The sequence below is a fragment of the Mercenaria mercenaria genome, chromosome 10 (genome assembly GCF_021730395.1).
Source record: "Mercenaria mercenaria strain notata chromosome 10, MADL_Memer_1, whole genome shotgun sequence".
NCBI classification, from domain to species: Eukaryota; Metazoa; Mollusca; class Bivalvia; order Venerida; family Veneridae; genus Mercenaria; species Mercenaria mercenaria.
Genome location: NC_069370.1, coordinates 7,976,605 through 8,003,153, shown reverse-complemented (window position 1 = coordinate 8,003,153; position 26,549 = coordinate 7,976,605). Strand labels below are relative to the sequence as shown.

Sequence of the window (26,549 nt, the reverse complement as noted above, 5' to 3'; positions counted from 1 at the left end):
GGTGATGTCTAAAGATGAGGAATGGTCACAGGTTACATCTGCATTAGTATCAAGTCATTGTAGTATGGGGTATTGATGCTAGACGGAACAGTCCCATTTGGTTAACCTCGTACAGACGGACGAACGGACAGGACAATCACTTTATGCCTCCCGCATCAGAAGATGCTGGGGGCATAAAAATACAGCAGAACCATGTTTAAATATATTTAATCATGTAAATCTATGATTCTGCTATATGTTATAGATTCTAATACATCTTTTATATAAAAATGATATTATGATACAGTGTATCGTTACACCCTTACGCCTCGCCCAGGGATCAAATTCACGACCTCATGTTTGGTAGATTTGCGCTCTCCCTACTGAGCTAAGCGGGCAGGCTTTTCTTCTCTATGTGAAAGCATGTAATTATGAGTAAGCACGTACCACAGATCAGCTCTACGTACTCTCCCAAATCACAATCTAAGTCTGCTGTAGGTAAACCAACCTGAAATATATACAATATTGTAGGTCGTCTTCAACACTATAAGGAACATACCAATACTTCATTTGTAATTTTGTCCAATTACTTTTATGTCCTTTTATGTAGCTTCTTATAACTTTAAGAGGCCAAAAATTTCAGGAAATTCAATGCAAAATCTTATATCAAATGAAAAATGAACTAGATGTGTGTCCATATGATACTGGTGCCCCAACTCCTGGCACTGTATGCATATTTTTTAATTATGTCAAGGGCTATAACTCTGGTTTGGCTGTGTGAAATCCTAATTAAAACAGCAGATGCACAACTCCACATGCCAAATAACAATCCTGTAAGGTTGGATGACTCTAGGTCAAGTACTTTTTGAGATATGCACAACACAAATTTGGACAGTCTGACAGACAGACATGGGCAAATCTAAGTGCTCCCCCACCTCCATCCATCCCAAATTTCGGGGGCATAAGTCTGAATTGAGGGTGACAGGAGTGGGTAAATAAGCTGTAAAGGTATTATTTCTTGAATTTGCAAAGATAAAAATACTGCTTATGGTAGATCTAAGATGAAAGAGGATACATTTCAACATTTACCTCTTTCAACATTTCTTCAAATTCTGGTGGCCATTCCTGCATCAATGTATCTATGTCTGGCATGTTTCTGCAAATAATACACACTATTTGAGCCGTGCCATGGGAAAACTAACATTGTGGCTTTGCGACCAGCATGGATCCAGACCAGCCTGCGCATCCGCACAGTCTGGTCAGGATCCATGCTGTTCGCTGTCAAAGCCTATAGCAATTAGAGAAACTGTGAGCGAACAGCATGGATCCTGACCAGACTGCGCGGATGCGCAGGCTGGTCTGGATCCATGCTGGTCGCAAACGCACTATGTTGGTTTTCTCATGGCCCGGCTCATTTTATAATCAATGCATATTCAAACAATACATCCCCCAATAAAAAATTTATCTTGATTAATTAAGTAGCTGAAATGCTTGCTATTTTTACAAATGATCGAGGACACAAGTCTTCAGCTTTCGTGTGAATGTACATGGAGACTAAGATCCGCTACTCCATGAAAGATACAGATACAGGCAGAATTTCAACACTTTTGTCTGTCAAAGACACTTATTAAATCTTCTCCTCATATCAGCACCTACTAAAACTAGTTATTTATATGAGACGTGCCATGAGAAAACAACATAGTGCGTTTGCGACCAGCATGGATCCAGACTAGCCTGCGCATTTGCGCAGTCTGGTCAGGATCCATGCTGTTTGCTTTCAAAGCCTATTGCAATTAGAGAAACCGTCAGAGAACAGCATGGATCCTGACCAGACTGGCGGATGCGCAGGCTAGTCTGGATCCATGCTGGTCGCAAACTCACTATGTTGTTTTCTCATGGCACATCTCATATAAATACATCTGAAACTGGATCTCAAACTCATTTATTCAAAATTCCAGCTATCTTGAAGACATTTTCCAGTTCGTTCCATTAACACATGCATGAAATACCATTTTAAGTCAAAATTCGGTTATCTCTAAGTAAAATGCTCGTTCCCTTGGAATTTGAGATACCGAGTTTCACCTGTACTTTGAATCCAACTGTCTCTAGGAACTTACTTGAGATAATGGACGTTAGGTGGAGGTTTCACTCTGTGTAATTCTCGGATACTTTCAATCCAACCGTCTATCTGCTTGGGATTCTTCTCCGCCTCAGATAAACTTTTCACTATCTGTATTTAATAGCATTCATTTACAAAAACACATAAACACTTAGTTTATTCTATAGCACATTGTACTAATTAAGAAAAACACTCAGCAACAAGGTTAGTGTCCAAATACTGCCTTGCACCTAGCTATACAGTCCGACTGGCATATTACACTACCAATGTCACATTCACAAATGATAGCTTATTTATAAACCAGCACATACAGTACAACACACTGGGACTGGTATGACAATTAGCAACAGTTTGTAACTTTTTAGTCTGTAAATTTCTCCACCTCAAGCTTAATGATGAAACTAGAGCTGCAGTAAAATTCACAGTGTGATATAGCAAACTACTGTAAAATTATAAAACACCTCTGTTTCCTGCAGCTGGATTCTATTAAATCTATAAATTGATACCTGTGAAAGCTATCTCTGCTTTTTGTATTAAATTTAGTTTTGATCTCATGTTTTTTCCCCAAACTTTTGATGGTAGAGGAAGTTTTTGTGTAATCATTCAAAGGGTAGAAAGATATACAGCAGGCAGAGTTTTGTAACTGACAGAAGGAAAAATGAATGGACCAAAAATAAATTAAAATGTTTTCCCTTATGTTTGCAAGACAAAATAGATGTTTCAAACCCAAAGCAGTGAGAAGCATGTTATTCTAAGTATACGACCATAACCAGTTGCCCAATGAGGTCCCTTTATTCTGAATTAACGACCTTAACCACTTGCCCAGAGCAGTCCCTTCGTTCTGGGCTAACGAATATAACCACCTGCCCACAGAAGTCTCGTCATTCTACGAGATAATAGCATACATTGTGGCATTTTTGAATTATGTACTTCTTGTAACTGAATAACTAGGCTTATCTCAACACTCGTTCACTTAGAAATCAAAAGAAATATACAGTTAATAAATATATAACAATATTTACCAGTTTTTTGTCTGTAGTCTGTTTTGAGATGGCTCTCAGCTGTAGGTCGAGGACAACTGGATCTGACTGCTTGGCACACGGTTCATCTAACACTGTCAAACCAAGTGTGTCTGGCTTCTGGTCTGGACGGTTTATCTGTATACACATACAATACCACACATAAACATTGAAGATCTTTTGATAATGTATTCTGTTTTACACTCAATAATAAAACTTTTATCAATAAAAAGCCAGCCAAGACTTCCATAGGATATAAAGAGATCTGTTTTGACTAAACAGATTAACACAATCCATTACTATGGTTGCTAGTTTAACAACATGTTATGTCCGTTATGACCTTAATATCACTATATGACCACTACAAAAACATTTACTGCTAATTTTCAAGGAATACCTTTTTTTCAGAAATGTATGGAGTTCTTTAGCCATAACTCAGTAACTGAGTTGACTGAAACTAAAATAAGAGGGTATAATCATAGTGTGTGCGTGTGTGTTCAGGTTTACCCGTCTTTTTCAATAACTTTTCAGTCATATAAACAAGGGTTTCTACTAACAGTAGTGAGTACAATGCCAGCCTTTATAGTGCTGACTCTCTAAAATATCACGCCGTAGACACATGACATGATACTCCACCCTGTCAAATTATACTGACACAGAGCTGACCAGTTCTAGAACTACTTTCTTAATGATGAGCACCAGGCAAGGAAGGACCATTTTTCATGTCTTTGGTATGATGTGGGCAGAGAGTGAACCCATGACCTCCCGCACTTAAAGAAGGCGCTCTAACACTAGGCTAATAAGGCAGTCCTAAATTATATCAGCTCTAGTCTGAAGTTCAGCTACAATTTATCTGAAAAGAGTTTAAGTTACCAAATTTCTAAATTCAGTGAATGATCCTCTATTATCTTACCTTAATGAAAGCATCAATATCACCAACTGCAGGTATAAAGTCTGGGATAAAAGGCTTTAATTTGTGTTCAAGTTCAATTGACTGTGGTGTGTACCTATAAATATATCATTTAATACCAACATAAATCCTGTAAAAAATATGGCTTGTATTTCACAAGTAAATACAAACAGGCAGAAAACAAATTCCGTATTGTACTGTAAATCCTGCATGACATTGTGGCCATACTACATATTCACGACCTGACCCAATTCTATAAATAGCCCCCACAAAAAACCCATTCAGTTCTATTTTAATATCTATAAACCCAGAAGATTTTGTTTGATGTTAACTGGTCTCTAATAAATGACTAAGTACAAAAGATTTGTATGTTTAAAATTAAGAATGTTTCAAATTCCAAATATGTTTACAGTGTGTATTTTCTGACACTTATTCTTTTAATAATAATATTCCGAATCGCTATGGTCAAGCACAGCAGACAGACTTTAAAGGCTGAGAAACATACAAATGCTTACAGTATTGTAGTCCAGCTTGAGTACATTTCAGATGAATTGATCGATATTTGTTTCATAGAAGCAATTAGTCATGTTTTGCTAAGAAACAATCAAAAGGTGGAGGTATATAATGAAATGGTCATTATAACAGTAGCTTGACTTGCGGTATTCTATTCAGCTCTCATTGATTTTGCCTATGCTTGTGTGCCTTGTGTGATCTGGCCTGGCAAAATCAACTAAATCTAAATGCAATCTCGAAGATTCACATTTTAACTTGATGTCATGCTTTTATTTTAGATTCTTCAAAATGCCTGTAATATTGTACTGGTGGAACTAGTATAGTTTGGTTAAAAGTATTGGAAAGAAATGAAATAGTATACAAAGAAAATTTCTTCATTTTACGTTAGGTTTGAAGTATCTTTCACTTGTGAGCACCATATTCTAGATTTTCAAAAGATTCAGATTGCAAAACAATGCCAGTTAGACAGTATTTCTTCATCTGTGTGCAAATGTTTTGGCATGATCACAACAATTTGAAATATAAGACAACAATTTAACTATACCTTGTTATATACTGGAACAATTCCTTTATTTCTGGAGATACAGGCAGGTTCTCATAATCTGCTGGATCATAAGCTCTGAAACATGTAATCAATGAAAACTTAAATTTTTATAGTCTTGGACACAATTATTAAATACTAGTACAATACAGATATGCAAGTTGTTGATTCTTCTTCTAACTAAAAATAGTTTCTGAAGGAGTAGGTAGGTGCACTGAAATGTCAAAACATTCAAGAGCAATTTTTTGGACAAACTGAATCATTTACAGAGCACATTACAACATTGTTAGTGTTAAGTAGAAATGACAACTTTCTAACATAATCTGTTTTCTGTTATGTTTCAAGTAGAGATAACAAAATTAATATAGGAACAATTACAGGTCACATGACAACTTTTCAGCTTTTGATAGTACATTGTAAATGAAAGACCTCTTTGGGCTTTATTTCCAGCATGGGTGGGAACCTGGAAAGAATCACAGACCTTCCACAAACCAGGCTTTCTCACATGAAGGCATTCTACAATACCAGCAAGGTTTGGAACCCATAGCAATAAAGGTCAAGAGTTTTGCTACAAAAGTCACACCCTCACACAAAATTCTTATGACAAATTATTAAAGGAACATCCTAAAAAAACTAAAACCCCTTTGGGGTTATTCAAATTATCAAATATCAGAATTTACCCTTCCAAAGCAACAGATCTTCTCCATCGTCGTCATCATCATCTCATCTCTTCACACAGAACCAATCTCGTCCTCACATTTTTCCGGTTAAATGTCCCGTGTTCCCCAATTCTCTGCCACACCAGCCCTTTTTTTGAATCACTGCCGAGGCATCTGCACTGCTGAGGGCTAAAAGGTGCAATTTGAAAATAAAAAATTACCAAACAAATTACTTACAAGAAATCGTCAGAAGAACAACGAACCATTCCCGAAATTTCTACAATGAACCCCATCTTTCAACTTGGCAGTCCCTTTTAACAAAAAAAAGGGGGGCTTGCCAAAAAATATTGACGAATGGCAAACAGTGAGATTTTGTCACTGCAGGGATGTGTAGGTTTATCTTTTAACGGGCGAAAAGGCGAATTAATCATTCCCCTTTAAAAGGGGTTAAAATTAATTTTAATTAAAAAGCTTTTCAAAAAATAAACGGAATCAAAATAACAAAAAAAAATCAAATAAATGAAAATCGTCTGAAAGGAGAAGAAAAAAAGGAAAAAATGTATTTAAATTTAAAGACACAATTAATAAATAAACCACAATAAAAAAAAAAAAGGGCCTAAAAAAAAATTACATGTTAACCCCCCCCCCCTTGCAGTTTACAGAAAAGGGTTTTGCAAAAAAGGAATTATAGTTAGAATTTAGGAAAATTTTAAAAACCAGTTTTTCAAAATTTATAATTCAGCAATTTTAAAACAACAAAACTAAAAAAAACGTAAAAGGAAACGAGATAAAGGCTAAATTGAAAATGCTGTTTGGAGTTTTCCCAACCTGAAATAACAGCCAAGGGTCATTTTCAACAAAATTTTTTATTCTAAATCACGTTTCAACAAAAAAGAGAAAAACTTGGTGATTTTATTTCATATTTGCACACATTTTGTTACAGAATTTACACACTTAACGCTTTAAAACCCATTTAAATTACATGTGCGGGCCTGGAATGTTCAAAAAAGTCATACATGTAAAAATTTTATGCTTCTAATTCAACTGTTTTTTTTATTATTTTTTTTCATTTCCTAAATTCTTTAAAATTTTTGGGTATCATTCCCGGGTTTTCTTTCTGTTAAATTTCCCATTAACACATCAATTTTTCCTTAATAATCGTAGTATAAAAAGGTTGTAATCGGGGTCTTATTTCAACCGGAAACGCTGCGGTGCTGACGTCATCTGTTTTTTTGGTGTAATAAAATATTGTCTACCCATGATTTTCTAAGTCAAAAAGGGCCATCATTCTTGAAAAAAGCAGGATAGTTTGTTTCTTGATGTTCGTGTCCACTTATTTAAGTTTTAAAGCAATAGTTTGTATTTTATGAGAAAAGTTGATTTAAAAACATAAACTAAACCAAAGAAAAAGATTTTCAAAGCCCAAAAGGGGAAATAATTTTTTGAAAAAGCGGTGGATTTTTTGCTTGCTGTACAGGGTAGCTTATGATGGCCCAAAAAGTGTTGCAATTTTCAAAGCAATAGCTTTGTGTTTAAGAAAAAAAAATTGACCTAAACATAAAATTTAAACCCAAGAAATCTGATATTTTCAAGCCCAAAAGGGGCCATAAATTTTGCAAAAACGATGGAGTTAGTTTCTTGCTGAAAAGGGTCAACTTATGTGGTGAACAAGTTTTGCAAGTTTTAAAGCAATGCTTTGTAGTTTAGGATAAAAGCGACCTAAACATAAAACAAAACCCAGAAAATGATTTTCAAAGTCCAAAGGGGCAATAAATCTTGCAAAAAGAAAGATGGAGTTATGTTTTGATGTACGGGTCTGTTTATGATGGTAAACAAGTTTTTCCAAGTTTCAAAGCAATAGCTTTGATTTTTAGGAAAAAAATTTGACCTAAACAAAAAAACTTAACCAAGAAACTGATTTTTTAAGTAAAAAAGGGCCTTAAATTTTGCAAAAAGAAGATGGGTTTGTTTTTTTGCTATACGGGTCGTTTGATGGTGAACAAGTATTCCCAAGTTTCAAAGCAATGCTTGATATTTTAGGAAAAAAAGCGACCTAAATAAAATTTAAACCAGGCAACGCCGACGCGCCCCGACGCCGACGCGACAACCGCCAAGGATGACAAAAACTCATCATTTTTTTTAAAAAAAATTGATGAGCAAAAAATAGAATGGTGGGCTATGTGCCCAATGAAACATACCAAAAGTTTGAACATTTACAAAACCCCTAAAGCCCCAGGGTACAAAAATTAAATAAAGAACAAATGTCTGCAAAAAAAACACCAAAAAACTTTTCTGCGAAGAAAACAAGCATAAATGGCTGAAACCTCTGAAAGAAAATTTAGCCTTCTGACAAAAAGACTTTTACAAAAAAATCCCTGTGCTACAAACTTTTTCTGACACATCATTTTTTCAATTGCAAATACTCACAGGATGCCTAAAAAATTTTGGGCCCATAAACATTAAAAGTGAATGTCAAGAAAAATAAATCTACCGGGCCTTTTAGTTTGGAGGAGAAATCCCACTGGGTTTACAGACATGTTCCATTTTTGTATCTGATATGCCCGGCCTTTGTTACGGGTATGTCTCACCCTTTTTTAAAGGATATGCCCAAACGTGCTTACAGATATCTTACTCTTGGGTTTTACGGGTTGTCTCACCTTTGGTTGAAGATATATCCCACCCTTGTTAGAGGTTGGAAATGTCTCACCCTTTGTTATGAAATGTCCCTATCTTTTTTTAGAGATATGCCCCACCCTTGTTTAAGAATGCCCCACCCTTTGGTTAAGATTGTTAAACCCCTTGGTTACAGATAAGTCCTCCCTTTGGTTACAAAAACGTCCCTTTAGTTACAGATATGTCCAACTTTTGGTTACAGGTAAGTCCCATCTTTGGTTACAGATATGTAAAAATTTGGTTCAGATATCCCACCTTGGTTCGATATGTTCACCTTGGTTACGATATTTCCTCCTTGGTTACGAATGCCCCCACCCTTGGATACAGATATGTCCCACCTTGGGTTTACGATATGTCCCACCTTGGTTACAGAATTCCTACTTTGGTACAGATATGCCCCACCTTGGATACAAAATTGCCCCACCCTTGGTTACGATTGTCCCACCTTGGATACAGATATGCCCCACTTTTGGTTACAGATTTTCCTATTTTGGTTAAGATTGTCCCCCTTGGAACAGTATGCCCCATCCTGGTTACAGTATGTCCCACCCTTGGTACAGGTATGTCCCACCCTTGGTTACAGTATGCCCGCCCTTTTTTCGATATGTCCCCCTTTGGTTACAGATATTTCCTACTCTTGGTTACAGATATTTCCTTTCATGATTACAGGTATTTCCACCCTTGGTTGGAGATATTCCCCCCTTTGTTAAATAATGTCCTTATCTTGTGTAGAGATATGCCCCCAACCCTTTGGTTAAAAAATATGTTCCCCCGGGGTTCAGATATGCCCAAACCTTGGTTCAGTATTCCCCCCTTGGTCGATATGCCCCACCCTTGATTACAGATTGTCCCCGCCCCTTGGTTACAGATAGTCCCCCCCTTTGGGTTAAGATTTTTCCTACTCTTGGTTACAGTTATGTCCCACCTTTGGTTACAGTTTTTCTTTTTGGTTACAGATATTTCCCTACTCTGTTTTACAGGTATGTCCCCCCCTTTGGGTTGGGAGAATGTCCAACCCTTTGTTACACAAAATGTCCTTATCTTGAGTTATGTCCCAATTTGGGTTACACATAATTGTCTACCTTGGTTACAGTTTCTCCCCCTTGGTTCGATATGCCCCCCCCCTTTGGGTTGTTGGGGTAAAATATGTAAAAAAATTGAAATTTTATTGCAACACGGGGACTGGTTGACTAAATTGGTATTTTCATTTCCAAAAGAAAAAATATTATGAAATTTTTTTCCCTTTCATTTCAGAACTTTGCTTTCAACCAAGTTGTAAAATCACTAACAGAACAACTTATTTTAAGGTATTTATTAGAACATATTTTAAAACATTACAAACTGAAGGGCCAAAATCATCCCCTTTTAACTTTAAGGCGCAGATCACATTTATGCGTTTTTAAACTTTTCGGTCCCGCTGCGTATTTATCCGTCGAAAGTAAAGGCGTGTTGTGAGGATGCAAAATGCGTTATCTCCCTGATGTTCGTATGTGCGTGAGTGATTTTATTTTTGTAAGATCCAACGTTGCAGTGTAAAAGTCAACCAAAGAAAATTTTTTTTCTAAAGCTTTAAAAAAACCCGGAAGTGATCAAAACAATCAAACATATTTTTATTTAACATGTATTTTAAATATATCATCACTAAATATCGGAATTAAAAATTTATTTTTAGGAAATTTCCTGTTTATGCTACAGGTCTTTTTTTTTGATTCAGTTTTTTTAAAATTTTTTTTAGATAAAGTTTAATTTTTTTTTTTTTTTTCTTGTATTTTTTTTAAAATTTTTGCAATTAGATTTTTTAAAATAAATATAGTATTATAAAATAAGGGCTTTTTTTCTATGCCCAATTTTTTTTAATATTGCATTTTTCCGTATTCATTTTACTTCATTTGGGCCTGTAAAAAAATTTTGAAAAATTAAAATAATGTAATTTTAAATTATTGAATAGATCTTTATTTGTAGTATCAGTTGTAAAAATTTCATTTTTTTTTTCTGTTAAAAAACGATTTTGTCCCTAATTTTGATCAAAGGATGTCTAGTTTTGATTATTGATTATCATGAAAACCCCGGGCATAAAAAGAGAAATTTGATAAGGGGCTCGGGAAATGTATCAAAAATTGATCCCAGAAATTTAAGCCGAATGGCGCAGGTATTAAGGAGTTAATATGATATAAAGATTCTTAAATTTTAAGTTTTATCACAGTGAGAAAAAACTTTTTCCCTGGTTCAGAAAATATAACAATTAGAAAACTTTAAAAAAACCTGGAAAAAAACTGATCCGGGGACGGGAAAAACCGGCAATTATTTATTTATGTGTCGTCAATCGAGGGTATCCCGTAGGTTATTCTGTATTACTTAAACACTTACCCTTAATTTAAACTCTTCCTTTTCAGTGAAAATGGGGGAAAAGCATTTGTTGTTTTTTTTGTTAAAACAAAAGTTCTCCATGAAATAATGCCTGCATCTGTTTTTAATGGAAATTTCACATTAATTTACTTTTCCCCCTGTGAAAATGGCAAACAAAAGGGATTGTTTCCCCCAGAAAAAAATGTCGTTTTTTACAGATATTTGCCTTTTTGATTAGAGTTTTAAACAAAAAAAATTAGGACATTTTAAGAAAATGCAAGTAAAAACTGTAAACTTTTCCCTGAAAATTTTTGTTTTGATATTGCCTGTCTTCACCTTTTAAATGGTGTTAAACCTAGTGATTTTCTGCAGTTTAATCTAAAGTTGGGAATACAAAATGTAATTTCGTTGTGGCCCTTTTAAAAAAAAAAAATTGTTTTTTTAAATTTTAAAACATTGTATTTTTAAAACCATCTTTTTAAAAATTTTTAAAGTTATTAAATTAATTTTTGGGTTTAAAAACAAAAATTTCGTTGAAACATTCCTCGTTCAAGAAGAATGTTTTTTCTGTAGTAGAAATCTGAATTATAAACAATAATTATAATTATGGCTTTAAAAATTTTAAAGAAAAGTGAGCTTTTGTTATTTTCCATTTTTTTTAATTCAAACCCAAAACAAAAATCGGCCCCTTTGAAAAAGGGTTTAAAGGGTTTGGGGTAAAATATTTCTTCAGGGAAGTGAGCTGAGTTAATTATAAAAATTTAAAGCATATCACCAGCGTTTGCATGCTGTTTTTGCTTCAGAACCTTTTTGATCAATCTCTGTTCTCTAATTTGCCACTTACATGTGATGGTAAACCCTTTGAACAAAAAGTGTTTAGCTCATGATTAACATGAGGATATGCAAATTAACGCTAACGACAGTGGCGAAAAAAAAATTTCGATCGCAAAACCCAGTCGATTTTTACGGGGTATGGACGCAGCAAAAACAGATAAATGTTGTTTTATACGGAGTTTTACTCCCGTTTTAGCCCTTCCTAAAAAAACAAAAACTAAAAGCTGTTTTAGTTTTGGGTTTTCTTTATTAATTTTTCATAGCTAGGAAAAAGAAAGGTTTTAAGGGTTTTCGAAAGAATCTAATAATATAGCCAAGAGGAATGTAATTGTGGACCTAAAAATTTTTCACTTGTTTTAATTTTCTTTTAATCCCAAAATTTCCAAAAAACCCCAGTATGAAAAAGCCCTTTTTTTAACAACCAGTAATTGGATTCCTGCAGGACTAACTTGTTTCCACAAGGAACTGAAAATTTCCCCTTAAGGGGGGAAATTGATATGGAGTATTTTTTTCTGCAAATTGTCCAGAATGCTTTTTTTCCGGTTCCCAATCTGGCATTCGAGTCCTTTGATACCAATTTAAAATAGCAGGAAAGTTTTGTAGTCGGTAATAATTTCCAATACATTTTTTTTTGGCATAAAATTTCTTCTAAATGCTTTAAGACACTAAAATTTCTTTTAAAAACAAATTTTTGACTTCCACAAAAAAGTATTCTTCCTACAAAATAAAAAAACTGGGGTTATTGTTTAATGACTCCAAAATTCCCCCCTTTAAAAAACCCCCACTCTTCTATAAAAAGGAGAAATTCCCAAATTTCCCCGTACCAAGCGTTAATACGCATTTGTGTCAAACTAAAAGGGGGGAAGGTCATGTAAAAGCAGGGTGATTTATTTTTAGTAACAAGTTTTGTCCCCCCCTTGATTAAGTGGGATCATCGTATCTCTTCATCGTCTCATCTTCGTCTCTCTCTTGTCGTCATCGTCACCCCTACAATTTTTAAAATTTTTGTTCCGCTGCATAGCATTCGATTAATACTGCGAAGATTTTTCCCTTGTAGCCTTTCTGAGTACTAAAAAATAGTTTTTCCCCTTTAAAATCACTAATACCATCACTTTGGCATTTTAACCCTAACCCTAATTTTGGCAGTGTACTTTCAGAACTAAAAATATTTTTTGTAAATTCTAAAATGTCCCCTGGGGATTTGGGCTGGAAATATTTTGTACAGGCATGTTGCTCTCCCGGAGTTGAAAATGTGTATTTGAAATTTCATTTCTGAGTTCATGTATTTTCCCCCGCGATAATCATTTTTTTTACTCCGAGAAAACCCCTTCAATTAGGGCTATTGGGAGCTTCCAATTCAAAAAAAAAAAATTTTGTTTAAAAATGTCAGCCATTTCAGACAAGAACCGTTTGTTTTATTAAGCGTCTGCCATTTCGGACAAAAACATGAGTACATTGTATCTGAAATTTTTTTAAAGGGCCAAAAACTTTGGGGAAAATGTTTTATGAGGATCCCCTTTCAAAGGGCCCTTTTTCATTAAAAATACTTGATCATTGCTTTATAAATTTACATGTAAAAACTGTTATAACATTGAACGATGTCAAAACTAAAACCAAAAAGGTTCAAATATTTTTTTGGGATCGCAAAGCCCAAGGTTTGATCATATTTCCAGTTTACTATTTTAATTTACAAATAATGGTTTTGGGGGGAAAGTTGGATAAACAGTTGCATAACAATTTTAGCTTACTTTAAAGGCTCTAATCGGACTTCTAAATTTGTTAAAAAAGAAAATTTCCCTTTGACAATCAATATGGATGATTTATTAATGATTTTGACACCTAATTAAATCAGCACACAACTCCCACACAGAAAACAACTACCTACGCTGCGAATGTGGGAATGGGGGATGTTACTGCCGGGAATAATTGAGCCGTGCCAGGGGAAAACCAACAAGTGGGTGGCGACCACAGGACCCCGACCCCCTGCGCATCCGCCCTTTGGTGGGGAACCCCATGCTGTTCGCTAACATTTCTCCAATTCCAATAGGCTTTTAAATCGAACAGCATGGATTGACCGGGACTGGGGGTTGCGCAGGCGGGTCTGGTCCATGCTGGTCGCCCACCCACTATTTTGGTTTTCTCATGGCACGGCTATATATGCCATATATCGCGCTACCGGGATTTCAGTAATCTGTGAGAAAAAAAACCCCATATTTCTAGTAACCTCATCCTTTAAATTCAAAAAAATGGACGGGTCCATCTTCCATTTGGGGCTTTTATCATTTATTTTAAAGGGGGGTGTTCACTAAAATTTTTTCTTTACTGAATAGCAAACAGGAACCATGATCCCCAGCAGGCTTTGAAAACGATCTTGGTCTGCCGGGCCCTCGGAAAGGCAAATTACTTGCCACCGAGGCTAAAGGTTTAAACATTAGTGACAAAATCCCATTTTTAAATTCACTGATACACCAAATAATATTTTGAACGTTGTAAGCACTAAAGGTTTTTGGAAATTACTTGAAAATGTCAACAAAAAGAACTACTTTATTCAAATAAATAAAAATCAAAGGGAGTAACTTCAACATGCCAAATTAAGGAAGATTAAAACATGCTAAGAAACAAACAAAAAAAATTAAATCATGCAATAAGAAAAATTCTAGCAAAAAACTTCAGTTTTTGGTTTTCAGTTGTTTTGTTTTTTTTTTAAAGTAAATGCTGTTTACAAGAGATTCTTGCTTTTGTGTTGTTAACAAAATTTTTTTTAAAGTGATTCCATGGCCACTGGCATAAAGGGAAAAAGTATTTCAACCCTGTACATTTAATGGACAATATAATTGTATTCAGTTTCAGCTTTTTATATGTTTTTTGTAGAACAGCATTTAAAACAGGTTTGTTTTTAATTCAGCAAAATCCCCCTTTTGGAAGCTTTTTCCCCGTGGCCTACGGGTTCGGGCATGGAAAATCCCCAGGGATTCTGCTGATTTCAAAATGGGAAAAGCATGAGTTATCCCTATATAACGTTCTACACAAAAATTTGAAACTCCCCAAACCCCTTTTAAAACAATAAACATCTATGAAAATTTGAATAAACAAAAACTTCAGGAATAAAGTTGCGTGAAATAGTGGAAATTGTGAATGGGATAAATAGAGGTGGATAAAATAAAAGCCCGTGGCACTGTTCCTGGCAACAAATAACTGGGCTTGTTAAAAAATTGCGTTTGTTTTTCTCTTGTGCCAGACCGTTTGTGTGTAAGTTTGTCTGAAGTCATTATTACATTAAAGAATTTACTTTAACGAAAACATTGGGTTTTCAAAGTAACCAGGGCCCTGAATTCCCAAAAAATATTCACTTTTTCTCCCCAACTCTCCCAAAATTTTTTTCACTGGTCAGAGCTCAGCAAAAAACCCCCCCCACAGCTCAGACAGTTTTTCCCAACAATTCTGATGGTTTTACAAATGGCTCAAACATATTGTTGTCTTAATTATACCCGAACTTAACCTCATGATCCCCCGGTAGATTTTTGTGTTCCACCCAGAGACTAATGAGTCCCCATTTATATAGCACAATAAATTACTGGGAAAAAATAACTAAATTATTATTTTTATAATTTCATGCCAAATCATTACTGTTATTTTTGCACCAGTTGACACAGGTAAAAATAAACAAAACAATCTGAGAATCGCTGATGGATTTCCACAACACTTACCTTGTCAGGCGGGTTTATTTGTCACCAAACCATCATCGATGGATCGGACATCCCCCGGGTCAGGAGGATTTATCCTGGCTGCGACCCGGACCTTCAATATAACAAAATTTCAATCTAAAAGGGAAATAATAGCCGCCACAGGACTAGATTTTAAATATTTATCTTGCCCGGGACTAGTTTTTTAAAAATATCCTTAGTGGTCACTAGTTTTACAAAAATTTCACATTCTTAGCTAGTCACAAGATTTTAGAAATTTTATCTGGTTTCAAAACTTTTATCTTTGCTGAGCCACTGGTTTTTAAAATTACTAATCCAGGGACTAGATTTTACCCAAAATTTTTATCTTTGCCAATACTAATTTAACATTGTTTTTATATTCATTATCGGTTAAAAAAAAGCACTGTTTTAAAACCTAGGCTCTAATATGTAAATTTACTTTATAAAAGTTTTAAAATAAAAGCAAATGTTTTATTCTCAACTTCTCACATATACTTGTTCAATTGGAAAAAGGGATTGGATCGCAAAAAAAAGATTTTTAAAAAAAGGGGCATTGACCCTGGATCGCTACCCGAGTAATTGAGCACTGTTTCAAAGGTCAAACTGATGATAAATATAAGAAAGTCATAGGTCACATTCTGGTCAAAGAAATTCAGTTTAACGATTTTTGTGCAAAACTTGGTATGTCATCAAAATTTCAAGGTGTACTTAAAAAACAAAAAAATTTGTCGTAGGTCAAGGTCACAGTCAAGTGACATATTTACTTCGGGTCATGGGAAATTTTAATTAAAAAAGTCTTGAAAAAAAGGGTCAGATGATTTTTTAAGTATTTTTTAATAACTCACATGATAACTAAGGACCCCAGGGGGGCCCCTTTTTAAACCCGGGGATAATTTGAAAAATTTTGGTAAGGACTACTAGACAAGCATATACCAAAAACAAAATTAAAATGTTTTGGGTTTTAGACAAGAAGATTTTAAAACTTTATTCCCATATAAATCTTGTAAAATTAGGATCCCCGGGCGGGGGGCCATATTTGCCCCAGGGGGTAATTTGAAAAACCTTTGTAGAGGACCCTAATGATGCCATACCAAATACAAAGCTCTAGGCTGTGGTTTTTACAAGGGGGAAAATTTTCAAAGTTTTTCCCATATAAGTCTATATAAAACCCGGACCCCTGGGGTGGGGGCCCTATTTGACCCTAGGGGGGTAAATTTTAACAACTTGGTAGAGGACCACTAGAGTGCTACACACCAAAAATCAAAGCCCCAGGCCCTGGGTTTTGTACAAGAAGATTTTAAAGTTTTCCCTTTAAGTCTATTAAACCCTGTGACCCCCCAGGCGGGGGGAAATTTGCCCTAGGGGGGATAATTTAAAAATTTTGGGAGAGGACCCCTTTGATGATCACACACCGAAAACAAAAACCCTAGGCCCTGTGGTTTTGGACAGAAAATTTTTAAGTTTTTTCCCTTCCCCTTGCCCTGGCAACCAGAGTTCTGCATGGAATTCAAATTTTAACAATTTTTAAAGGGGGCCACTAAGGATATTCCTGTGAAGTTTGGTGTAATTTTGCCAGTGGTTAAGAAGAAATTTTTTTAGAAAAAGTTTACGGGACGGGGCCCCAAAATCGCACGACAGCATTGAGCGGGCACAAAAAACCCCATGAGCCCCTTTTGGGTCGGGGGCTAAAAAAAAGATGCTCAAATTCATTCCTTTTTTGGGGTATAGATTTACAATTCAACTTTTTTTGTAGCTTTGGGTATTTTTTTTTCCATAGGGGAAAATTAAAACACACTATCCCTTTGTTATGTGTTTATAGGTTTAACATTATTACATAGGAGTTGATAACCAAAATTAAAAAAAACAATATTACGTGAAATAAGTTGGGAAAATTTTAATATTCGTATGCATGTTTAGGGAAAAAACTAGTACGTTTTTACACCCAAAAATTATGCTTTAAATTTAAAAAAATCAAAAACAAAAAAAAATTAATGTTAATATAATTTTGGGTATACAACTTTAAAATATTTTGCATTCTTTTAAATGTATTTGAGCATGAAGTTAAGTACAAACCTACCCATAGCTGTTTCAAATAAAACTTTTACAAAACATTGAAATATAAAATATAAAAATCTCGTATTTTCAAATGTTATAAATAATACAAGTCATAAGCAGCTGCATTTACTTTTTATACCGTTTGATTTCCGGAAAATTTCAACAAATTTTTTTCTAAGAGAAATAACTTCAGAATAAGAAAATGTAAATGCCCAAATTTTGGCTGTGGTTAAGGTGTTATAAGGGGGGGTAATAAGGGTTTTCAAAATTAATCATTTTTAAAAATAATGCAAACAGACCTTTTTTTTAAGAATCAAAACACTGTTTTTTTTTATAGTTTAGGTACGAATGATATAGCATGAATTCTTTTAAAATATTGTGAATTTTCAACTCGTTTTACCCCGTTTAAAGTTTGATTTTTTAAAACCATCCAAAAACAAACAAAAAAACAAATTTGTTATTTTTTTCCAAGGATGAAAAAACAATTGTCACTTTTGTAGAAATGACGATGCAACAGTCTTGTTGTGACTATACCACTTTAAAATGGGCCCTGGGGTGAACTTTTTTCGAGATATTAAAGGTAACAAATGTTAAAAAATCCAAAAAATAAAAAAAAAATAGAAAAATTTAAACCACCCTTTTAAATTCAGGAAAATTTTTACTTTAACACGTGTTTCGCTAAAACATTTATATTAAGTACTACAATTTTAACTGTGGTACATCTAATAAATGTGTGAAAAATCAAATTTTGCCACTTTGTTCCCGAGATCCCAACCTGGTAGTTGTGGTATTTTATAAGCAGTGCTTAAAAACAGTGTGTTTTCTGATCAACCAGTGAAAGCACGTGCTTTAAAAAACTCTGTTGCTATTCCAGATGCCAGTAAAAAAATGAAAGAGAGAACAAGAGATGTATGCTCCCATGATGGGTTGGCCCCTTTTCAGTCCTGTGTCACTATAACTTGACCTTTGACTATAACCCCCCAAAAAATAGGGGGCATCTACTTTCATAAGTCAATTTATGCTACAAAATTTTAAAGGGTTTTGGGTGGAGTGGCCCCAAATTATTGGGCGGAAACCCCTTTCAAGATTCAGGCATCTTTTACCTCGACCTTTTACCTACTGACCCCAAAAAACAATGGGGGCATCTACTTAAAGATAACTGAGCTACCATGTTTTAAGTCCTAAGTCAAATGGTTTAAAAATTTTGGGAGAAAAGTTTACAAGGGGTTTAGCCACTGTGACCTTTACCTTTGACCTATGACCCCAAACCATTTCAGTAATCTATTTCATAAGCCAAGCATGCTACTAAATTTTTAAGTTCCCGGGTCAGGTGGTTCTCCACCCTTTTCAAGGCTCAGCCCCGTTATTTACCTTTGACCCCCCTGACCCAAAAGTCAGGGGGTTTTTTGAAGGTTTTGGTCAAGTGGTTCTCCCGGTATTGGGGGGGAAACCATTTTCAAGGTACAAACCCTTTTGACCTTGACCTTTGATAATGCCCAAAAAAAAATTTGGGTTCATCTACTTTATAAGCCCAATCATCTACCAAAAATTGAAGGTTCTGGATCAAGTGGATGTCCTTTTTTTGGGCAGAAACCCCTTTACTCTATGGACCGACCAAAGAAGCAACCTACGGTGCAATTAGCATATCCCCCCTTTCTTTTTGAGGGGGGGGCATAAAAAAAAGTTATGTTGATACCTGGAATTACCAATGAAAGATGAGTAAAACTAAAATAAGCAACATTTATAAGCATTAGACATTTTGCATAAAAATAATTTTGGGGCAATGAGAAAAACCCTTTTAAAACCCAAATTGTGCGTTGGCCAGCATGGATCCAGACCGCCTGCGCATCCAGCAGTCTGTCCAGGATCCCTGCTGTTTTCCCAAAAGCCTTTGCAATTAGAGAAAGTTACGAAAAGCATGGATCCTGACCCAAGCTGCCGGGGGCGCAGGGGTGGGCTGAATCATGTGGTCGCAAAAAGCACTATGTTGGTTTCTCATGGTGGGTTATCTAATACCCTGCCCTGCTTTCTAATCACAAAACAATATCCCCAAAAGTTTTTGTTGTCACATGCAGTTCTAGTTTTATTACTATAGTCATTTACTTCTCTTTTGGAGAATTTCAGATCCATATATATATTTTCAACGCAAGACTTTACTACAATCAAACAGCACTGACGTCTTTTTCTAACATTCTAACTTTGTTTCCTATTTTAAGAGGCATTTATTCATACCCATAAAAGCCCTAACATCAAACTCTGTTTGTGGGTAAACAGAAAACTATCGTAACTGGTATTAAACAAAGAGAAATTATCCAGTTTTCTGTCCCCGCCACCAAAATGTTTTAGGCTAAGATCATTTTAGTACCCGGGGTTTCCTGTGATAATGAATTTTTTCCACAAATAAAGGGGTGAGGAAAATTCTAATTGGGTTTAAATATTACAAAAAGATATATATGGTAACAAAAAAAAAAAAAAAAATGGGTCCAGTAAAAAAAAACTACACTTTTGTATTATATTACCCCGAAATTTTTTATAGTAAGTCTTAAAAAAAAAAAAAAAATTAATCTGTAAGAAATCGTTATCCCTTCCTTTGTTAATTTTTTCCTAAGCACAAAATAGATCCAACAAAAATTAGAATTGTACATCAGACTTGAATAAAGTGTAAAAAATATGTCTACTTTTCAAGAATATTCCCTTAACAAGACAGCCCATGGCCCAGATGCTCACTGACTTTCCAGATTTCTGATCATTAGTGACATCAGTGTTTTTCTTTGACCAATCTGGGCCTAATTGGGCCCCAAACCCAAATGACAAATATAGTTTTTTTCCCAATTTTTAAAGTAAATTCCAAGTAAAAAATTTCTGTCTTTTTCATTTTTTCAAACAAAAAAAACCTTAAACATTTGAAAGACAAGAAGTTTGCTAACTTAATGCTAATGATAAATTATGGCAATTTTTTTTTTTAATGTGACTTTTTTTTTTTAAAATATGCTTTTAACAAAACCAAAATTTTGGCATTTTTTTGATGCATTTTTCCCCTGTAAAGGGCCCCGGCCCCCCTCCCAAATTAGGGGGAAAAAACACTGGGCATGTAAGGAAAATTCTGTAAGGTTATTTTGTTTAAGGCCTGTGTTTCCAGACAGTCTCACAAAATATATGGGGGTAGTGTATGTAGGAAGGAATTTGATAGAGGGTTTTAAGAAACATTTGTGTGAAATTATTTGTTGAAGTGAGTAGCATTTTGAAAAGAGACATTTTTCCAAAATTTTCATAAAGCAAAAGAGAAAACTAGCCCCCCCCCCTGGCCCCCATGTTTTGCAACAAATCAGAATGCCCCAATAATCTTGTAGGTCATTTTAAAGGGAAATTGCAGGGGAACTGTTTTACAAATTTCCCCCACAATTTGAGAAAAAAGGGATTTCAAAAAATTTCCATTAGGCCTACAGGGAAAACTAGCACCTTGTACTTGTTTCCTATCAAAAAATGAAGATTTAAAGGGGGATAAACAGTTTTGGCAATGTAACATTTGTTCGAAACTTTAGCATCTGATCATTTTCACTCATTTATGTTCATTAACACTTTAAAAAAATTAGTTTTACTGGAGGTATTTTTTTAAAATTTCATTTTCCTATCCTGGTTTCCCAACCCAAAATAGAGTTATTTTGTCATAAGTATAAAATTTTATAAAAAAATACTTTGCCTAAGGAAATGTATAAAAAATTAGACTATTGTAATTATTTGTAAAAAAATTTGCATTAAAAAATTTTGTATTTAGATAGAATTCATTAGAAAAAGCAAGTTTGAAAAATTATTTTTTATCTCCCTTCGCCCATCTTGGTTGGCAACAGATGATTGGAAATAAATGAATTCAGAAGCTACCACAGCTTTTAAAAATTGCATTTTGGTTCAATTTTTCAATATTGATTGTCTATCAAATGCAAATGTAAAAAGAATTGTTCGAAAAAAAAAGAAATACCCAGCTTTTTTTCTTTCATATTAAAGGGAGTAAATTTCAAAAAATTTTTTAAAAAAAAAAAAATATACATTTCAAATGGAATCTAACTTATGAATCAGTCTTTTTGTTCCTTTAAAAAATTCTCTATCAGAAATACAAAAAGTAAAAAATGTCATTAAAAGTTGATTTAAAAGTGATTGAACCTTTTAAAGGGGTTTGGTACACTTTAAATTTAATAAGGAACTAAAACTGCAAAATTTTTCTGAAACTGACCAGCAGTTTCAGAGCAGAAACTTTAAAATCATCAAATAGCAATTTTAAAAAGACTGCCCCCCCTCACTGGCAGCCATGATTTGCGAAACAAATTTACCTTAAAGGGTGACAACCCCTAAAGGCCTCAAATTTTCCAAAAGGTACAACAAAAATTGATAAAGTAACTTTGAAAATGTAAACAATAGAAATAAAGGGGCAATTTAAAATTATATAGTGACAGAAGTTCTCAAAAATTTTCTTTGATTATTCCCTCAGAATTTTTTTTTTTATGAGTTATCTCCCGAAACTAGAACCAATAATTTTTCCTTTTCCCCATGGGGTTTTTTGATTTTTTTTTTGAATTTGTATCGAATCATATAAAGTAGCAGAATTTCTACCGCAATATTTTTTTAAAACTCAAACTCTGATGCTATAATCAAAGAAAATTTTATATTTCCTTTTGGGTCAACTTAAATTCAAACCGATTATCCCCCAAAAAAAAGATAAAATTTGAAAAAAACTCTTTGGTGAAAAACGTTTTTAGTTTTGAATGTCTTTATAAAAAGTGACTAAATTTTATTTAAATATTACCCTCCATTACCAGAATGAAAAATGGGATTACCCATGTTATCCTTAAGGAATTTGATATCGTGTCTTAAAATACAATGCTGTGAAAATATTTTAAAACTGGGCCAGAAGTTTGAGAAAAGAAGACTTTCAAACTTCCCCATAAAGCCACAAAGGGGAAAACTGGACCCACCTCCTGGAGGCCATTCTTTTTTTTAAAATGAAACAGAATGATCAGAGAGTCCCTTAAGGAACCCTGCTTTGAAATAATTTTGAAAATGAGCCAGGCATTTCAAGGAAGAAGAATTCAAAGGCCCCCACCCTCCACCACTTATGATTTTTAATGAAACAAAATGATTTAAACTTGATAATATTATTTCAAAGTCAGGCCAGCAGTTTCCAAGGAGAGTATTTTTAAAGATTTTCCTTTTGGTATCCATGGCAACCAGAATTCTTAATGGATGACCTAGATTTGAAGGAATCTGCAAGGTTACCACCCAAGGAACATTCCTGTGAAGTTTGGTTGTAAATGGCTTTGTGGTTTACAGGATACTCTTTAAAGAAATCGTGGACAATGGGTGGACAATGGACGGACGATGGACATCCAACGATCATAAAAATAGATTCAAGTTATTATGATATGATGAAATGAACAAAATGTCTAAGCATGCATAACAACAGAATAGTATTGTGCGTGCATGTATATTACCTTGCGGCCTCCCTCGACCTGGTACACCCAGGCGAGCCCCTGATGATGAAAAAAGTCATGATTAAAAAGATGTCTACATTCTACCTGTCAAAGGGGAGATAATCCCACCAATGACTCAATACCTGTATAAATCAAATTAAGGGGAGATAACCATTTAAATGACACAAAAAGCTTTATTTCTGACTAATTTAGATAATGCAAAGTTAAAACTAGTCACTTGAAATGACAGTAAGAAACTCACATGATACTTTTAAAGCTGCACACCTCCAAATTGGTGGGAAAAAAATAAATTTAGGAAATACTTAACAGAGAAAGACATTTTAAAGTGAATCTGTACATTTTAGGAATTTTTAACCTATAAATATACACTTTCAGGCAATGAAATGTGTAGTGTTAGTCACACTACTGAAATTTGATATAAAACAGAAGGAATTTTGCTGTATTTTTTATTATTTAATAAAACAGTGCTCATTTATCTTTTTTCGGCAAGTAACATCTAATGATTTCCGCTTAAAAAAAAATGGAAATTTTGATGTTCTCCTGGAGGCATGTCCCTTTAAATGAGCCGCGCCGTGAGAAAACCAACATAGTGGGTATGCGACCAGCAAGGATCCAGACCAGCCTGCGCATCCGCGCAGTCTGGTCAGGATCCATGCTGTTCGCTGACGGTTTTTCTAATTGTAATAGGCTTTGAAAGCGAACAGCATGGATCCTGACCAGACTGCGCGGATGCGCAGGCTGGTCTGGATCCATGCTGGTCGCATACCCACTATGTTGGTTTTCCCACGGCGCGGCTCAAATATTTTTCATATCTCTGAGACAAAGCCTGTTTTCTTAGATGAGGAAAGTAAGCCATGGTCATCGTTCTTTTGTAACTTGTCAAGCTTTGTACCAGCCAAGTTACTTCGTATTGTATGAGAAATTGGAACAGGACTTCCAAATTTATTTCATAGTAAGTATGATAATATGACAACTGAATAACACAAGAATTCACAAACACGTTTTCTCAAACATTCTCCTTTACTCACCTGTTTGTGTGACACGAGGTGTTGGTGAGTATACGCTAGCAATTTCTTCCTCGTCTGGGACGTCAAGAGATTCGTCGTAAGGCTGATTCTGATGTACCTGAGCCTACAATAACAACAGGAGTTATTTACAGTGTGTACTACCAACACAACACTGCTTTCCAGTGAAGGGCCGACATCATTCCATTCATCAATGAAATTAATAAAACAATCCAACCTGTCTTACGCAGCCACCGAAGGGAAGTGGTCAAAGTGGCTACTTAAGGCAAGTGACCACTTAACGGAGGTGTAGAAATTGTGGGGGTTTGTCAGGGATAATTTCTGTAAAATTCATCAACACAACCACCAGCATCATCCTCATTACCATATTCATCATCATTTTACATTACATAAATACAAAAGGAAATAGCAAACAGTAACTTTTTATTATAATATGTCTCATAGTTTTTTCAATAATGACTAACTGGTATCATACAACATTATTATGAACAGTCAAACACATACATGACAATAACAATCTAGTAAAAATGACTATCCTGTACTGACTAATATAACAGTTGCCTTGAAGATGACACTAGCATTTTTTACACAGTTTATCACAGTAAGTCAGTTATTTTGCTTTGAGTCACTCCAGGCCAGGGGACTCTATTATATCCCAAACCATAATGAATGCTTGCCGCAAGCTTGCGGCAAGCTTGCAGCAAGCTTGTGACAAGCTTGTAAAGGCTGATCATGACTATTGCAAGCTTGCAGAAAGCTCACGCAAGCTTGCGTGTATTTACATACAGAATTCTGCAAGCTTGCGATAGCTTTGCAAGCTTGCGCATGCTTTTTTAGTTGCAAGCTTTTTCTGTTAATGCTGGACTTAGAAAATTTCATGCCAGTTGTAAGGTGGGAAGCAGTAAAAAATTCCAAGTCGAAAACATGGAAAAAATTTATAAAAATCATTATTTGATGATGATTGATTTTTATTCTAACATATTGGTATTCAAATTAAATGTCATGAAACAAAGAATCTAAATATCAGGTAAACATTTATTTTTCTATATATGTCTATATAAGGGCATGTCACACTAAAAAACAAAACTATAAATTTGTCTTTTGCATGCATAATATAATTAAGACAATAAAATATGACAAAAAAAGATCTTTAACACTTTTTTATACATTTTATGTTGAGAATGTCTGAATCGATTATACAGAGAAAACTGTACAAGTATACATGTAAGTATATAAGTCATATGGAATAATATATGATATACAGGTGATATTCTCTTAACTTTTACTCAGTAGCAAAGCTGCCATTTTTAGAGGATGGGGCTAGTTATATATAATCTGACAATTTTTTTTCTTCAAATTTTTCTGTCCAGAAAGAGGAAATCAGCTGAAAAAGGAAAAATCACATCCTTGAAATTGTAAACTAATATTAAAATTTATTGAAATATCATGCTTTTTTTCTCCTAGAAAACAACAGCAGCAACAGTAATTGCATGAAATAGCACAATTCTTTTCACCAATTCATTAATAGTTACCTGGCAAAGGGATTCCTAGATAAGTGATAAATCATTTGGGTCTATTAATCTACTGCAGTGTATGTATACTGCTTGTCTCACTACAGGAGATTATCTCATGCAGACTGATAAGATCTGGCATGGGTTATATTTAGAAACTCAAGAGATCAACCAATGAAAATAAAGTCAGTAAACTACTTCTAGGGGCTGTACCACAAAAAGTAATCCATAGCTTTTTCTGTTTTATATCAGAGTAATCTTCAAAATTTATGAGTATGTGATAGAATGGAATAAAATCTTCCTTTAGTACAAAAATATTTTAACATCATAGATGTATCATTACCTTCATTAGCTGACTGTAAATGGCACATTTGCTCAAGAATATCAAAATTTCAAATCTACACAGGAAGTTCTTTGACAGAGAGCAGAATAGAGTAAATATTTGGGAGAGTGTTTCCCTAAATATTTTACTGTGTGCAGCTTATTTCATCTTGGAAGTTAACAATAATTAACAGAATGCACCAGGTGAGTTCATAAAATTTATTTATTTTCAAACAGTAATCTATATTACCTTTAACAATGTCAAAACTAGAACAATGGATTCTAACAGGAAGCAGGTGGTTTAGTTTTCACTGTGTAAATTATGCAACAAATGATTTTTATTTCATGTCATTTTGTTCCACTGCAACTATTATGCAGCTGCAATTTCTAATTTATCATGCTTTTAATTTATTAGAAGGAAAAATTGGATATTCTGTTTAAATGAAAATATCAAATGGAACAAAAAAAATAAGGCCAGTAGAGTTATCTCCACAGGTGGCACTGCTGAGTAAACAATGCTACCAGTCTGCTGACTACAATATTACACAGTATTCAGGGAGTATTTGGTTTAAATCAATGTTTTTAACCTGTTATTATATGAAAATTATCTTTTAACAGAAAGAAATGTTTATGGATAATTTTAATTGTTATTATTATAGATAATTATACCCTTCATTGAAACAGCAGAACAATTATATCGAAAATTTAGCAAAAACACACATATTAAGCAGCTTTTTGTTATTTATAGGTACTTTTATACTTCTTCTTTTGTTAATTCTGATATCTTTACTACATTTCGTCATGTCAGCGCAATAACTCAATAAGTGCTTATATAATACATATACACTTATTGAGTT

The 26,549-nt window shown here is 34.4% G+C and overlaps 1 protein-coding gene across 1 annotated transcript in view; it reads right to left on the bottom strand.

The window, feature by feature from the left end:
• Positions 1–26,549, bottom strand: part of LOC123559993 (intraflagellar transport protein 46 homolog) — a 74,989-nt gene that overhangs the window by 36,993 nt on the left and 11,447 nt on the right. Inside the window, 10 exon segments of the mRNA XM_053516682.1 lie at positions 427–487; positions 1,069–1,135; positions 2,097–2,209; positions 3,121–3,255; positions 4,031–4,124; positions 5,085–5,159; positions 5,762–5,777; positions 5,780–5,803; positions 22,746–22,874; positions 23,864–23,966. Of these exon segments, the coding sequence (XP_053372657.1) occupies positions 427–487; positions 1,069–1,135; positions 2,097–2,209; positions 3,121–3,255; positions 4,031–4,124; positions 5,085–5,159; positions 5,762–5,777; positions 5,780–5,803; positions 22,746–22,874; positions 23,864–23,966 (817 nt within the window).